Consider the following 16,133-nt stretch of genomic DNA (forward strand, 5'->3'; position numbering starts at 1 on the left):
GCAACACACAAACCAACAGGCTTTTAAAATGTATTATTTATATATTTAACAGTAATGGAGCAGATGCAGAGCTTGTCCTGAAGAGCGCACGTTAAGTAATCAGCTGCAGTGTCGCACCTAAGCTCCACCTTGACACATGGTTGCAGTCATTTCCAGTAGTGCTTATCAGACTGGTGTCCAGTTCTTATCAGTTTACATTAAATCAGTACTAACTCTGGTGTGGCCTTACATCAGGAGCGCTTTGTTTCCTCATTTTTACCATTCTGATTGGTCCCAGATGATGCAACAAGTACAAGATGGCTGTTCTCACAACCTGGGCTTCACTGACTTCGGTTCGGTTCAGAGCAGTTGTGATGTGTCAGGCCAGACGTCCTCGTTCCTGAGCATTCTCAAACCAGGCTGGGTCAGTGAAGGTGACCCAAAACTGTTTTACTGTTACAGAAGCATGAAACCACGTATCACAAATCTAAACATCTTTGAAAAATATAACATCCCATTTTAATTCTGATTGAACATGTTGAAATCTGTATTTATAAACTCAAATTCTGCGATTTGTCTTAAATCCCAAGGAAGTATTGCAATAAATGCTAAATTAGAAGGGGCAAGATGGAAAAATTGGCCAGTTTTAATTCAATCTTGGCAAAGGTGCATGTGTACACACACACAAACACACACACACATATATATATATGCAACTTTGCCAAGTTTGAATGAAAACTATATATGTGTGTGTATGCATGTATGTATGTGTGTGTGTGTGTGTGTGTGTGTGTGTGTGCAGTGATTAAAGAGTTAAGCCTTAAATGACCTCAGCATCAGTTTGTGGTAAAAATTGGCTGAGGTTTCTCTAGTCAGACAGACAGCTACTGTTTGATCCTACACGCCCACTGCCAGAGGACTAGTCATATTGTGGTTCGTTTCAACAAGATGTTGAAAGAAAACATTGTAAATTAAAGGTCATGATAATATTACAGTCCACATATTGATAAACACGCTGTGGCTTATTTCTGTTTTATATTAAAGTCATTTTTCTTTAATCACACAACTAGGAACAGGTTGTAATTGTTGAACTAATATGGGGCATCGGGATGTAAGTATTTGCATGGGATGTTTTACACCATCTGCGACATAAGCTCGGTGTCGATGACATCTGAGTGAGTTCGGGCGACATGGTGACTCACTGCATCGCTTCTCAAACGGATGATTTCAGACGTCATTTGCGAGTTTAGTGTTGGTTTTATTTCATTAACCTTCAGTTGATCTGCATAACAAAATCTTAATGAATCCCTCCACTGTTGTTGTTGTGTGCTGTTACATCTGAAGTGTGACCTCATAAAATAGCTTACAGCCTCTCCATCACGCCACATCTGACGCTTTCTCAGACAGGAGTTCAATGATGACGATGCTTGATCAGACCTCTATGTCACATGCTTTATGTAGACGACCAGCAACCGTAGCGAGTCTGAATTGCTTCACATCCATGTCATTCTATTTTAGTTCCAAATAATTTAAAAAAAATTCCAATCTGAGCAGGTAAGGGAGAACTTGGTGTCCAAGAAAGTCTGCTAGGTCAGCAAGGGGCCCCTGAAGACAAGCAAAAGATTCATACATACATTCATGATAGATTCATGACAATAAGCCAGCAGTACAATGTTAAAGTGGCCTAAATGAAACCAAAATGCTTAAGTGGGAAGCGGTCTATACTGTAGTATATGAAGTCTGACAGGAAATAGTTAAGTGTGTTGCAGAAGAAAGTGTGGTTATATGAATGGTTATATACATAAATATTTGGGAGATGTAGAGAAGGCGAACTTCAAGGTCTTTGTCTCTGTGTTACTCACCCTGAGTTGACCCTGGAGAACATTGTTGTACTAGTATGGTTGTTTTGAAAATATAGAATTAAAGCAGCTATAATGATGATTGAGTGTAATAGTAAATGTCACTGATCAAGTCTTATCTGTATGAGAGAGAGGCAGTTAAATAATAAAACTTTCTTGAGTGACACATTTTCTGTCCCCTCTTTGACATTGGACATCTTTTGTCACCTTGTTTTTCTAGTCCAAATTGGAAGAACAATTAAAAGCTCAAAATATGTGTAAAATGTCCTTCAGTTATCATTTTCACATTAATCAAAAAAGAGTTGTTTGCAGCTTGTGTGTCACTGTGGACCACACATATCAGCTAGGACATCGTGCAAACCAACAAAACGTTCCACTTACTTTACAGTAACTCAGCTGATTGACAGTCTGTTGTTCGTAGATATAAAAGACTGCTGTAGACCGTAAATGGCAGTATCAGCCCTCTTTTTTCTGCAGATTTCAACAGTGATTTGAAAAAAACGTGTTGCAGACAGCGTGCTAAACAAGCAGACGTCTCTCTCTCTCTCTCTCTCTCGCACACGCACACTCATACTCATAATTTCTGCCGAGCTACCATGGGAAAATCGGGCCAGTTTACATCGTCAGAAGCGCACATGGGCGCCCTCTTTTGATTCGTTTTTGACCGCAGCTGGTTCCGGATTTATTTATTATAGAAAACGATCTATTTAAAATGTAACCACGGCTGAATATGTTTTTCAATTGTGGCTGAAAAACAGCTATAAGAATATCCTGGATGTGTGCAAAAACCCTCCTCATCTCTGTCTCTGCCTGTCCTTCTGTGAAGTTTAAAATTGACCATTCGATCAGAATGAAATGTAATATTTTACGGGCTACTATAATGATTTGGGGTGGGCAGAATAGGATTCGAGCAAAATATTAGCTCGGTCTGAAGAAATCACTTCCGATGAGGGCTCAAAAATATACAAAGTTCATCCTGCATTATGGTTTACCAAACCAGGTTAAACGCAGGAAGTGATGTTTATTATTAACTTCAGTGGAAGTTGTGTTGCTGTTGCATCACATTCATGATTTTTTTTTTTTTTTTGGGCGGCGGGGGGGCTCTGTTTATTACTGTTATTATATATATATATGCTAAAAGATACTGACTGACGCACTGCTGAGAGCCTGGACCGCTTTTCCTGGCGTTCGATGGAACACGCTGAGCTGTGACGGAGGCAGCGGAGGGGGGGGGGGGGGGGGGGGGAGGTCCGACGCGCTTAAATACGCGCCTCCACTCTGCGCTCAAGTCATAAACACGATCCTGAGAAAGAATAAAACAGCTTCATCTCAACAAGGGCGAAGGCGACTCCGGTGCCTTTTTACGCACTCTCACCCAGTCAGTCCCCACGAAACCAAGCATGATTAAGAAAATGTCGCCGTCCGAGAGCGACTTCGCCATCCCAGCGAAGAACTGTTACAGGATGGTGATTCTGGGATCCACCAAAGTCGGGAAAACGGCAATCGTGTCCCGGTTCTTGAACGGGAGGTTCGACGAGCAGTACACGCCGACCATCGAGGATTTTCATAGGAAACTGTACAGCATAAAGGGGGACGTTTACCAACTGGACATACTGGATACATCAGGGAACCACCCGTTCCCCGCCATGAGGAGATTGTCCATCCTGACAGGTACGTGAACGCGTGTGCATGTTTGTTTCAAAGATCTAACAAGGTCATTAAACACAACTTTCCTCACGCACTAAAAACTAAGCAAAACATCTGCTCCTTCCCTACAGGCGATGTCTTCATCCTCGTCTTCAGTCTGGACAACCGAGACTCCTTTCAGGAGGTGCAACGGCTCAAGCGCCAGATCTTCGAGACCAAGTCGTGCCTAAAAAACAAGATCAAAGAGAACATTGACGTTCCTCTTGTGATCTGCGGGAACAAAGGCGACAGAGAGTTCCACCGAGAGGTACAACAGGAGGAGATCGACCAGCTCGTGGCTGGAGATGAGAAGTGCGCGTACTTCGAGATCTCCGCCAAGCGCAACGAGAACGTCGATACGATGTTTCGGACTCTGTTCACCCTGGCCAAGCTGCCGAACGAGATGAGCCCCGACCTCCATAGGAAGGTTTCCGTGCAGTACTGCGACATGTTGCAGAGAAAGTCCCTAAAAAACAAAAAGATGAAGGACATCGGGGAAGCTTACGGCGTGGTTACGCCGTGCGCACGGAGACCGAGCGTACACAGCGACCTCATGTACATCAAGGAGAAGGCGATAGGAGGCGGCCAGGGCAAAGACAAAGAGAGGTGTGTGATCAGTTAATCGAACTGTGGTGTTTTTCTGGAGATGAAGTCTCCCGATACGAGAAGTGACCTGTGCGACTGGATGCGCTCACAGTTTTGGAGCCGCCGGAGGCGCCGACGTGCACGCACTGGCGCAGCGCCTGCTCCAAGGACACTGAGTGGACAAACGAGTCCTCTCTAAACAACAAAATAAATTATATGGTACAACTTTTTTTTTTTTTTTTAAAAAAAGCATTATCCACGACACGTGTGAGAATGTTAGCTTTTGATGTAAATCAGAGCCCAGTGTGTGACGTGGCTTCTTACCTTGTGAGACTCGCGCATCGATACGTAAAATGTGTTCGACGTCACGCCTTTTACAGACGCCACATGGGCGAGGGACAGGACCTATCTTAGCTCAGGAGGTGCAGACTTTGCGCAGAAACGATTGTTGTTTACATTTTCTATCGGCTATGTACACCTGAATGTTTTGTCGCAATCTGAACATTTTTATTGTGAATGTATATTTATTGTCCGTGTCAGTTTTGCAAAACAACCCAATTAAAAGTTTGCCGAAAAAGGATTGTTGCGGTGTTTTGTCTCTTTTTTTGTATGGAACAAACAAATAATATCACACTAACTTTGAAATAAACACACAGGAGCTGCTTCACATTCTGTTTGTGTCTGGAAAAAATTGGGCAACATCCCATGATTGAATGACCTTGTTTGCAAAACGAATAATAAGTTTCACTTAAGCAATTACAGAAATGTTACTGGGATCCAGACTGATCAGTGAGTTCATACAAGAGAACAAAGAAATGGATTCACTTAATCAACCTGACAATGTTGTGGCCCTACATCATCAACAAAGTTCCCTGCCATTAAATGAAGTGATGTGAGTTAGCATCTCTTCAGCAGTCACTTACGTCCAACAGTAGTTCATAAGCACAACTGACCCCCCAGTAATTGCTCAATTGTTGGTAACATTTGAAATGACTAAAGACATAGCTTAATTACAATACTTTTTGTTAAATAATTCCAGTTATCTAAAAATCTGACTGTTGCATCATTGCTTTTGTTTGGAACAATTCCCTTAAGTGGGATTTAGTTTAGTCTCTGATCTCTTACTGTGCAAAGTTTGAGTTAATATCCTTCCAAAGTCCAGTCTTTACCTCCTTTAGGATAGCACAATGATAATAGATCCCAAATCAATCCTACAACCTCTATCAGTGCCAGAGACCCCCCCAACACACACACACACACCCACGCGCGCGCACACACACACACACACACACACACACACATTTCTCCAACACACAAACACACATTTATTGATCTGTTGTTGACATTCTGGTGAGACACAAACACTTATGTGTTTTGCAACTTTTTTTTTAGGGGAAATTATGTCAATAAATATATAGATAAGAATTGAGGCCTAAATTCTTGCTTTTGGTGCATTTATTCAAAGGGGTTGCTTGGATGGATTAATATTCCAGTTGTAGCAGACCGTATAAGCACACATTGCATCTATGGAAATCATTGCAATTTTGTATACAATTCTAGTAATTACAGCTTACACCTGATAAAATTTCACAGCTTTTTTGGGGTACGGTTGCCTCTGTGGTTCTGTTGTTCCTTGTTGTTTGCCCACACTTCCACCATTTCCCCTGAGACCAAACACAAACACAATATCCAGTACTGATTTTTCTCTTCACCTTCACCATGAGAGAACTGCTTCTTACTATCGGCGATAATCCTGCAGCCTCTGTTCTGAGAAACATCCAGCACTCCCCTGCATGCGCAATGAGTCAGGGACACGCGTCCCTGTACTCTCACAGTCCCCCACTGCCAATCAGCTGTTTTTAGCATTCATAATTAAATGCCATAATTGGAAATGAGGCAAAAATAAGGTGAATCATGGCATCGGTGAAGGACAACATTTGCTGCAAGGAAAACAACTTGATGTATTTCTTGTGTGTAGAATTACAGTAATCGAGTAATTGTTGTTAATGTGGACCGTGCATTTATCATTATCACGGGACACGAGCGTCAATATCAGTACAAGCGTCAGAGCACCAGAGCAGGACCAGTGTTGCAGTGCTGGTGAGAACAGAGTGTACTGCACGGTAACGGAGGGACAGGACATAGCAGCGGTACTGCTGAAATTCTCTTTCTCTTGAAACATCACAATTGAGAAACCTCTTGGCAAGAGAGTGGACTGTAATCTGGCGGGGAAAACAGCAGGGAAAGCAGTGCTCTGCTCGGTTGTGATGTCATATTTCTAACCCCCCCAAAAAAAAAACAGCACTATAAAGCATACTAATATCAGAGCTGGGTTTTCATTACATGCGTCATCGAACACAAATGTCGGAAGTATATTTGACCAGTTATGATGGTGGTTGAGTAAGCGTCTCCTACTCGTTGGTCAGCAACACAAGGCACACGTGTTGCAACTGGCACATGGCAGAAAAACAGTTGGCGTTTAGACAATCAGCAGTCTCTGTGCAGCATGCAAAGTTCTCTGGTAAACAAAGCAACAGCTTTAGGCGTGGTCTGTCCCATCCTATTTATTCTGACAATGAAACCTCTGGTTAATGTTTCTCATGCCGCTTATTTGGAAATTGGTGATTTCATGATCACAACAGTTAATGTAAAATCAACGGATCTGCACTAAAATTGTCCAGCCACTTTAAACTTTCCCAAATGCAAATTATAAAGTTACAATTTTGTAAAATCAATGGAAGAAGACACATATGCTTCATCACAGTACAGCTTATTGCGCAAATCTGATTCTTGGAATCTTACATGAAATTGAGGATGATATAATGGAACGTGAATAAAAATGTCATTTTTCTACAACTAAACATGTGAGAGACCAAGTGAGATATTTATACCTGGTGTGATGGGGGAATAAAAATGAGAAGGTAAATATGGCTCTTAAGTGCTTTGCTCATGTCATGCCTTCACATAGTCAAACCCAAAACCCAGAAGCAAATGTTAGAATTTATTGTTAACATGGAAAATTTAAAAGAGCTACCATGTTTTTATTGCTTGTTTGGGGGTGTCAGGACCTGGGTTTCTAGTCACTACAGGGAGTGCAGAATTATTAGGCAAGTTGTAATTTTGAGGATTAATTTTATTATTGACCAACAGCCATGTTCTTAATGAACCCAAAAGATATTTTTGGGAGTTGGAGTGGGGCTTTTTTAGTTTTAGCTATTTTAGGAGGATATCTGTGTGCAGGTGACTATTACTTTGTGCATAATTATTAGGCAACTTAACAAAAAACGAATATATACCCATTTCAATTATTTATTTTCACCAGGGAAACCAATATAACAGCTCAACATTCACAAATATACATTTCTGACATTCAAAAACAAATCAGTGACCAATATAGCCACCTTTCTTTGCAAGGACACTCAAAAGCCTGCCATCCATGGATTCTGTCAGTGTTTTGATCTGTTCCCGATCAACATTGCGTGCAGCAGCAACCACAGCCTCCCAGACACTGTTCAGAGAGGTGGACTGTTTTCCCTCCTTGTAAATCTCACATTTGATGAGGGACCACAGGTTCTCTGTGGGGTTCAGATCAGGTGAACAAGGAGGCCATGTCATTAGTTTTTCTTCTTTTAGTCCCTTTCTTGCCAGCCAGGCTGTGGAGTACTTGGATGCATGTGATGGAGCATTGTCCTGCATGAAAATCATGTTTTTCTTGAAGGATGCGGACTTCTTCCTGTACCACTGCTTGAAGAAGGTGTCTTCCAGAAACTGGCAGTAGGACTGGGAGTTGAGCTTTAATCCATCATCAACCCGAAAAGGCCCCACAAGCTCATCTTTGATGATACCAGCTCATACCAGTACCCCACCTCCACCTTGATGTCGCCTGAGTCGGACTGGAGCTCTCTGCCCTTTGCCAATCCAGCCACGGGCCCATCCATCTGGCCCATCAAGACTCACTCTCATTTCATCAGTCCATAAAACCTTAGAAAAATCAGTCTTGAGATATTTCTTGGCCCAGTCTTGACGCTTCAGCTTGTGTCTTGTTCAGTGGTGGTGGTTTTTCAGCCTCTCTTACCTTGGCCATGTCTCTGAGTATTGCACACCTTGTGCTTTTGGGCACTCCAGTGATGTTGCAGCTCTGAAATATGGCAAAACTGGTGGCAAGTGGCATCTTGGCAGCTGCACGCTTGACTTTTCTCAGTTCATGGGCAGTTATTTTGCGCCTTGGTTTTTCCACACACTTCTTGCGACCCTGTTGACTATTTTGAAGGAAACGCTTGATTGTTCGCTGATCATGCTTCAGAAGCTTGGCTATTTTAGGAGTGCTGCATCTCTCTGCAACATATCTCACTATTTTTGACTTTTCGGAGCCTGTAAAGTCCCTCTTCTGACCCATTTTACCAAAGGAAAGGAAGTTGCCTAATAATTATGCATACCTGATATGGGGTGTTGATGTCATGAGACAACACCACTTCTCATTACAGAGATGCACATCACCTGATATGCTTAATTGGTAGTGGGCTTTCCAGCCTATACAGCTTGGAGTAAGACAATGTGCATATAGAGGATGATGTGGTCAAAATACTCTTTTGCCTAATAATTCTGCACTCCCTGTAGTGAGCAATCATCACCTGGCATAATGTATAAATCCACCTGTTGTCAATTATTGTTCCATTACCACACGAAAGAATTTGGGGCATTGGAATTAATTGGAATCAACCTTTATATTGTGATTAACCAGGAGGGATCCACAGCTACCCAGTGAATCATCAATTGGCCAACTAGATGTCTGCTTAGTGGAGCATTAGTATTTAATCCTACTTGCTTTCCTTGTGTTGTATGATGAAATCAAAATTGCATAACCTTTGCGGAAACAATGGTGCGCGTAAACATATTTTTCATTGCACAAAAGTGACCGCTACATCTCAGAAATTTAATGTCAGCCACCTCGAAGCAGCTGTCAAACAGTCCAATCTCCCAGCCATTTGATTGCCTGCAGACACTGTTCCACCAAGAGGTGAGTAATAAAGGTCTCCCAGGTCTGTCTTAAGTGAACAGAAGATGGTAGCTGACTCAACGCTGCCACGGTGTTTGGGAACACTGAGTAATAAGACGAGAGCTGATCTCAAGCACACAGTGGTGTCAGATGTTTGTACAAGCTAAAATGAGATGCCTTGCACCACTGTGGTGATTTCTATACCTGCACCCATCCAACCACATTGACAATTTACAAGAAGCTGGTTTGAGGATACTTTGAATTTGTTTTTTTTCAGAGTGAGGGAAAAATCCGACCTGCATTCACTCAGTTTACCACTCAAGGCTGAATGGAACAATTGTAGCACAACCAAACATGCAGAGGAAAAACTCATCTCGGGTAATCAGGGATCACTCCTTCTACTGCAGCAATTCCATCTCTGTGGAAATGTTGCCCATTTCTGTCAGTTACAGGAGGAATTCATGTTTTGGGTGTCTCCCCCCGAATAGCAAATATCCGTGCATGAATTTGGGGCATAATTTAGAATTCTGCATTTGTTAACAGGAATTGCTGTGTGCATGTAATTGGGAATGCCTTGCTTTTTTACTGTGTGTGAGCTGCATGAGCCTGAACAAACTCCCATCACTTGATATCAGCCTTTTAGGCGTGAACTCTTTATTCATGTGGATTAAATAATGATAAATAACGGCCTCAATTACATCTATTCAGTTTTATTAGTCCTTGGCACTGACTGGATGTTACAGTCTTGTTCTTGTTCCGAGGAATGCATGCAGGCACATGATTACACTACAGAGTACAGAAAATTACACCCCTACAGGGTTTAAGATCACTTTTGAAGCACGTGAGGCCAGGTTGCATGTATTGCATTTGTTCCAACACTCTGTGATTGGTCCCACCGGTGGCTGCCCACATCCTGTTCCAGACACAGCAACGTACGGTCAAACAGCCTCTGGTTAGACAGTAACAGCCAGTGGAAGTGAGGCATGACTGAAAGTTAAACATTCATGACTTCATTAAAGCTTTATTTACTTATATGCATCTGACAGAACTATTTTTCTTACTCCTCCCGGAGAAGCCATTTATTTATGTATTTTATTCAAAGGATAATGCAACAGAACACTTATTAAATTAAAGGAATGGTTTATATAGAATTCACAGTAAAATGTATTTATATCTTTAGTTACAGGCAGTTAATATACCATTTAATATATTTTGTTAGAAAATTGCCAAATATAATCAACCAATTATACATAAAAAACAAACAAATAAGATAGAATGAAACAGAACAGAATGAAAGCAAATCATTGCACATAGAGTGACTATAAGAACCATTTACTGAGGATGGGCTCATGTTTGACTGTATCATTTGAAATGTTTCAAATCAGACTGCATGTGCATTTCTCTGAGTTTTTACCACTAGAAGGGCAGCCTAGAGGGCACTGTGGTGGATTTTAGCTAATGTAAGGAGGAAACTGTGAAAAGGTAACTGGTGGGTGTTTTTACTTACTACAGGTTGGGATGGGTTGGTAGAATGTATCTCATCAGATCAGATTTTATACTTTAACCACCACAGAGGACAGTTTATGGTAAGGGAGACCACTGAGCTCTTAGAAAGAATGAATGCAGCAGAATATTTTTCTAGCCTTGTCCAGATTTGTCTTGCTACAACGCCATCTCTGAGCTCTTCAAGGAGTTCTTTTGACCTCATTGATCTCAATTTAGCTCTGATCTGTGGGACTGGCATTAAGGCCTTATTGAGACAGGTGTGTTCCTTAAGTATCAGGTCCAATCCATTTGAATGAAAACAGATGGAATCTGAACCACCTCAAAGCTGAACAAGGACAAGGACAGCACCTGAATGACCTCCACAAGTGTGACAACAAATATTGTGGATACATGTTCATGTGATATTTCTTTTTTGTTTCTTATTAGGCTCTCCAATGAGCTTAGAAGAAGCCAACATACTGTACCTCACTCATTCTGCTCCCAGGGCAAAACCACATGACCTGAAGCTGATTTTACTCCCTCCTCTATGTAGTGAGGCATTGATGCATTTTGTTCAGAGCACAGCAAACAGCTCTTGGACGCTCAAGTAAGTGTCATAACAAACAGATGACTTCTGAATCTTGTGTGTGATGATAATCAGTTCCTCCAAAGGCTGACAGGAGAGAAAAATTCAATTACTGATGACATAAGGCTTCTCCATCAAAGATCCCTCTGATGTGTGTGGGCCGACCTGCTGACGCGCAACATCACTCAAGCGAAAACAATATCCCAGGCCTCTTAAAGCCATGTAAGGAGGGCACCAGGAATCAGCCCGTTGATGGATTTGATGTGTCACAGGTGGGCGATGACTCAAAGTCTTCAAGGGCGTAATTGGCATGTACCAGTGCATGCACCCAGCCTGCTGACAGTTCTTCATGTCACATCTGCTAACACTCTGCTAATGTAGGCTGTTATAAAAAGATGTAGATCTCCGAGGCAACGCCAAGTGATAGAAGGGCTGCTTTAGTCGTACTGCTCCATCTTAATGTCGCTTAAATGGAAAAGTAGCTTGTCTCAATCAGTAGTTTCAATCAACAGTCAGAACTGGGGTATGACACATGCCTTTTTGGTTGTTACTCCTTGCACATTGGATTTGTTTCCTGCCTTTTTCATACACAACGTTGGAGCCTGTGTGAGCTGTGCATTAATGTGTCACACTGACCCAAGTCTTCTAGTAATAATTGTGATTAAAAGCGCAGCAGCTCAATGGGGTGAGAACATAATATGAAAGGCTAAGAAGGGTGCCATATAGAGACATATTCCTCGGGGTTGACATTTTTATCAATGCTATTGTTGTCCTTGAGGGTCAATTTCTACATCCAGCATTTGTTGTATTTTTTGTGTTGCAAATTGTTGACACTGTCTGATCTTTGGCAAAGCATGACAAATGCAATAAATACTAAATATCATGATTCTGGGACCAAACAGTTTTGGGACCAAATATGGACATTGGAAGTATTTTTCTGGATGCACAGGACAGCTCAAGTCCTAAAAACAATAGTATCTAAATGTCACTTGCAGTCCATCACTGCTGATGAAATAAGGAATTTATTGCTATTAGCTGTTAGTAATACTCTGTTTGGATGTCTTATGATTAAGCACCTAGAGTAAATTTTGATTGTAACAGAGGCTATATAAATAAAGATTGAATTATTCATTTGTTGGTCAGCTTCAGGAATGTCATTGTTTTTTTTCAAATAATTTGAATTCTTTTTTACAGGGAATGAAAAAGGAAAGAGCATTCATGGAGGCCAACTGATCAACTGGAAAAAAAAATTAAAAAAACATAATCAATGTTGCCTACTGAGCAGATAAGGGCGGATTATGTAAAAGTCCCAGTTCTACACACGTTATGACTGTTCTGAGGATTTGCTCCCAGAAAGATCCCACATAGGTATAAGCATGTGGTTTGGCTTTTCTAGACTGTCAATTATCTACTTACCATATTTTCACAACTATAAGACGCACCTAAAACACTGAGATTTTCTCAAAAATCGACGGTGCGCCTTATAATATGGAGCGCCTTGTGTGTGGACTGAGTTCCAAAATCTGCTGTGTGCCTTTGGTGGGTGCACTACGCCAATCGATTAGCGGCACACCTACGTGTAAGGATCCTCTAAAATGGCGCCGGTCAAGCGAGACGCGTATGAATGAGGCTTACTTTAAACTGCAGGCCATCGAATATGCGGCTGAAAATGGCAGTCGAGCAATCGCTTTATGAGGCATCTCTCCATACGCGCGAGGACAACTGTTGCGCAGTGGCTGCCCGCGGATTACCAGGAGAGGGTAGCCATCTTCGGCACCTACTGCCGCGACAAGATAACCGCGCCCAGCCACATCACCAACATGGATGAGATCCCTCGGACTTTTAACATCCCTTTGAGAGAAAGGGATGGAGAAAAAGGGACCAGCGTGGTGGCGATACGTACAACGGGGCACAAGAAGTCGTTGTTCCCTGTGGTTCTCAGCTGCCACGGAAATGGACAGAGCGCTGGGTGACGGAAGGCGAACACTCCTTCACAAAAACTATGAGGCAGCGGCGGGCAAGTTATGCCACCATATGCGGGTGGATTGTAGACGCATGGGCTATGATACCGTCTTCATGTACTGTATTGTAAGAGCTTTCACAAAATCAACACTGAACCGGAACCAGTCAGTGAGTCCGATTCAGATGATTAAGAAGAGGAATTCGGGATGTTGGACATTGAAATAGTGCAGCTGTTTAATTCAGATACAGAAGATGAAAACTTTGATGGTTTTGTGGCGGAAGAATGAATATTTTGTTCAATAAATGTGTTGATACTCACTGTTTTACTTCCGTTGTCATTTTTTAATGTATGTTTCAGCATGCACCTAACAATACGATGCGCCTTATGTATGTTTTAAATACAGATATAGCACCCATAACTGAGACTGCGCCTTTTAATAGAGTGTGCCTTATGGTCGTGAAAATAGGGTAAATGTATCCCAACAACTAAAATAAAAATGTATTAACAAACCTCTCAGAAATAGATTAGCTGATCACGTCATCTATCTGAATGGTATTTCTATGACATCTCATTTGTCTGGGAAGAATCTTGGAATAACCTTTGACCAAGCTCGATCCTTTAATTCGCATCATAAAAAACCCCTGAGGAGCACATTTCGGGAGTGTGTAGAAAAGCTGCTCCGTGCATTTGCTTCGAAACCCCACATCCTCACTGACTAAGAAGAAGCTCTTAGCGCGTTGTTCGAATATCCGCATGGAGAACAAGCAGGCCAAGATCCTGTGGGACTTCCAGATCCAGACTGACAAGATGGTGGTGGCCAATCAGCCTGACATAGGGGTGATAGATAAACACCAGAAAACAGTGGTGGTGATAGATGTAGCAATCCCAAGTGATAGCAACATCAGAAAGAAGGAACACGAGATGGCTGGAGAAGTACCAAGGGCTGAAAGAGGAGATAGAGAGACTGTGGGGTATGAAGGCAATAGTGATACTAGGGGCAGTAACACGCAAGCTGAGTAGATGGCTCCAACAGATACCAGGAACCACATCAGAGATCTCTGTCCAAAAGAGCGCAGTCCTAGGAGCAGCTAACCCTTGGGTAACCCTCATATTCCCTCGCCTCTGGTAGAAGACCCAAGTCTGAAGGAGGCACTGCCCAGGAGGCCGAGGAAGAGGTTTGGATTGTGGCAGCATGATATAAATATATGGATTATATGCACAATATGATGTATGTGTCTGTTATTTCTCCTGTTCCTGTCCATTCCCTTGTCTCTCCTTATTTTCCTCCTTACCCATGTGTTATCAGCAGCAGGTTCCCCCAATATGAACCAGGTCCTGCTCAAGGCTTCTTCCTGTTAAAAGGGAGGTTTTCCTGCCTCTGTTGCTTGTTTCGGTGTCATGCTCTGGATTTCTGTAAAGTGACCCAGGAGACAGTATCAGTTGTAACAGAGGCTTTGTTAATAAAGTTGATTTGAACTCAAGTCAAGTCAATGAAGCTGTTGCTATGTCCAGTTGACTTCTGAACAGCAGCCTTGCTGTTTGGTAGAATTAATATTTTTTCAACAGGTTTTTTTTAACCTTTTTTAAAAAACTTTTTACAAAAGATGCCATGCATTTCCCGTCACATTTTCCAGCAGCGATTCAATGATAAAGAAAATGTAATGTAATGTTTGTATAAAGGCTGCATGTCCAGCTATCATCAATAACCTTTATTATTTACAATTAATAAGTAACTTTTAATGGGATCCCTCCCTTAGTACACATCAGCAAATGTATGATCATACAGTTAGGGACAGGATGTCCTACATCCCACATTGCCAAATATTGACCATGTTCTAGGACTACACATTGTTGTTCATGCTGATTTGTGTGGTCGCACATGTGACTTAAATCATTAAGCTGTCAACTCTGCTCTCAGGAGTGACATTCAGCAATGACAACAGCTCCTACACCTTTGAAGTTTGACACCTTCCGTGATAGTGAGTAACATGCAACATGTGGTAGACACTCACTCTGTTTGCACTTGCATCAGTTGTCATCAGCCAGGACTAGGTAACAGCAGAGTGACATCTTAAGGAGTCACAATGAATTATGAGGGTAAAAAAGCAAATAATGAGCAGAATTATTATCATGATTTTGTGGCATTCGTGTGGCATATCAGCACAAGTTCATTTATTGAATATTTCAAAGAATAACAGTATTGCTTTTCATGAGGCGAGGGACCTTCAAGGCAGGTGAATCAGCTGAAATTTAGATTTTCTTTTTAAATGACTAAAGGTGATTTGATATTTCTAAGTTCAGAACAATGTTCATGGTCCTGTTGTGCCATAATAGTTTTTCACATTACATTCAACTTTAATAAAAATGAGTGCTACAACTGTAAATGAGGGGGAAAATGAGGGGCCCTCCTGGGCGGTGCCTTCTTCAGACTCGGGTCCTCTACCAGAAGCCTGGGATTCTGAGGGTTCTACGCAGGATTTCAGCTGTTCCTAGGACTGAACTCTTCTGTACAGAGATCTCTGATATGGTTCCTGGTATCTGCTGGAGCCATCTACTCAGCTTGGGGGTTACAGCCCCTAGTGTCCCAATCACTACTGGGACCACTGTTGCCTTCACACCCCACATTTTCTCTATTTCCGCTTTCAGCTCTTGGTATTTTTCTAGCTGCGCGTTTTCTTTCTTTCTGATGTTGCTATCACTTGGGATTGCTACATCTATCACCACCACTGTCTTCTGACGTTTATCCACAGCCACAATGTCAGACTGATTGGCCACCACCATCTTGTCAGCCTGGATCTTGAAGTCCCACAGGATCTTGGCCTGCTTGTTCTCTATCACTTTCAGTGGTGTCTCCCACCTAAACCCTGAAACCTCCAGTCCATACTCAGTGCAGATGTTCCTGTACACTATGCCAGCCACCTGGTTATGCCGCTCCATGTATGCCTTGCCTGCCAACATCTTGCACTTCGTTGTGATATGCTGGACTCTCTCGGG

The 16,133-nt window shown here is 42.1% G+C and overlaps 1 protein-coding gene and 3 long non-coding RNA genes across 4 annotated transcripts; 2 read left to right on the top strand and 2 right to left on the bottom strand.

The window, feature by feature from the left end:
- Window positions 1-1,216: 1,216 nt before the first annotated feature.
- On the bottom strand, window positions 1,217-2,701 carry LOC130532720 (uncharacterized). Its single transcript, XR_008952418.1, has 2 exons — window positions 2,220-2,701; window positions 1,217-1,584 (listed from the first exon to the last, which is right to left on the bottom strand). It is a non-coding gene; the product is annotated as an uncharacterized LOC130532720 (long non-coding RNA).
- Window positions 2,702-3,101: 400 nt separating this feature from the next.
- Window positions 3,102-4,689, top strand: rasd1 (RAS, dexamethasone-induced 1). The gene is made up of 2 exons (XM_057045394.1): window positions 3,102-3,509; window positions 3,617-4,689. The coding sequence occupies exons 1-2, from the start codon at window positions 3,239-3,241 to the stop codon at window positions 4,144-4,146; spliced, it is 801 nt and encodes a 266-aa protein (XP_056901374.1). The 5' UTR covers window positions 3,102-3,238; the 3' UTR covers window positions 4,147-4,689.
- Window positions 3,511-3,986, bottom strand: LOC130532696 (uncharacterized). Its single transcript, XR_008952407.1, has 2 exons — window positions 3,847-3,986; window positions 3,511-3,711 (listed from the first exon to the last, which is right to left on the bottom strand). It is a non-coding gene; the product is annotated as an uncharacterized LOC130532696 (long non-coding RNA).
- Window positions 4,690-8,753: 4,064 nt separating the features above from the next.
- Window positions 8,754-13,456, top strand: LOC130536691 (uncharacterized). The gene is made up of 2 exons (XR_008953435.1): window positions 8,754-11,448; window positions 12,371-13,456. It is a non-coding gene; the product is annotated as an uncharacterized LOC130536691 (long non-coding RNA).
- Window positions 13,457-16,133: the final 2,677 nt, after the last annotated feature.

Source organism: Takifugu flavidus, chromosome 1 (assembly GCF_003711565.1).
Source record: "Takifugu flavidus isolate HTHZ2018 chromosome 1, ASM371156v2, whole genome shotgun sequence".
Taxonomy (NCBI): domain Eukaryota; kingdom Metazoa; phylum Chordata; class Actinopteri; order Tetraodontiformes; family Tetraodontidae; genus Takifugu; species Takifugu flavidus.

Excerpts from the sequence above, each read along its gene's own strand:
- rasd1 (XM_057045394.1), top strand. The coding sequence starts at position 3,239 with ATGATTAAGAAAATGTCGCCGTCCGAGAGCGACTTCGCCATCCCAGCG. Across the intron at positions 3,510-3,616 it reads GAGATTGTCCATCCTGACAG|GCGATGTCTTCATCCTCGTC; the intron begins GTACGTGAACGC and ends CCTTCCCTACAG.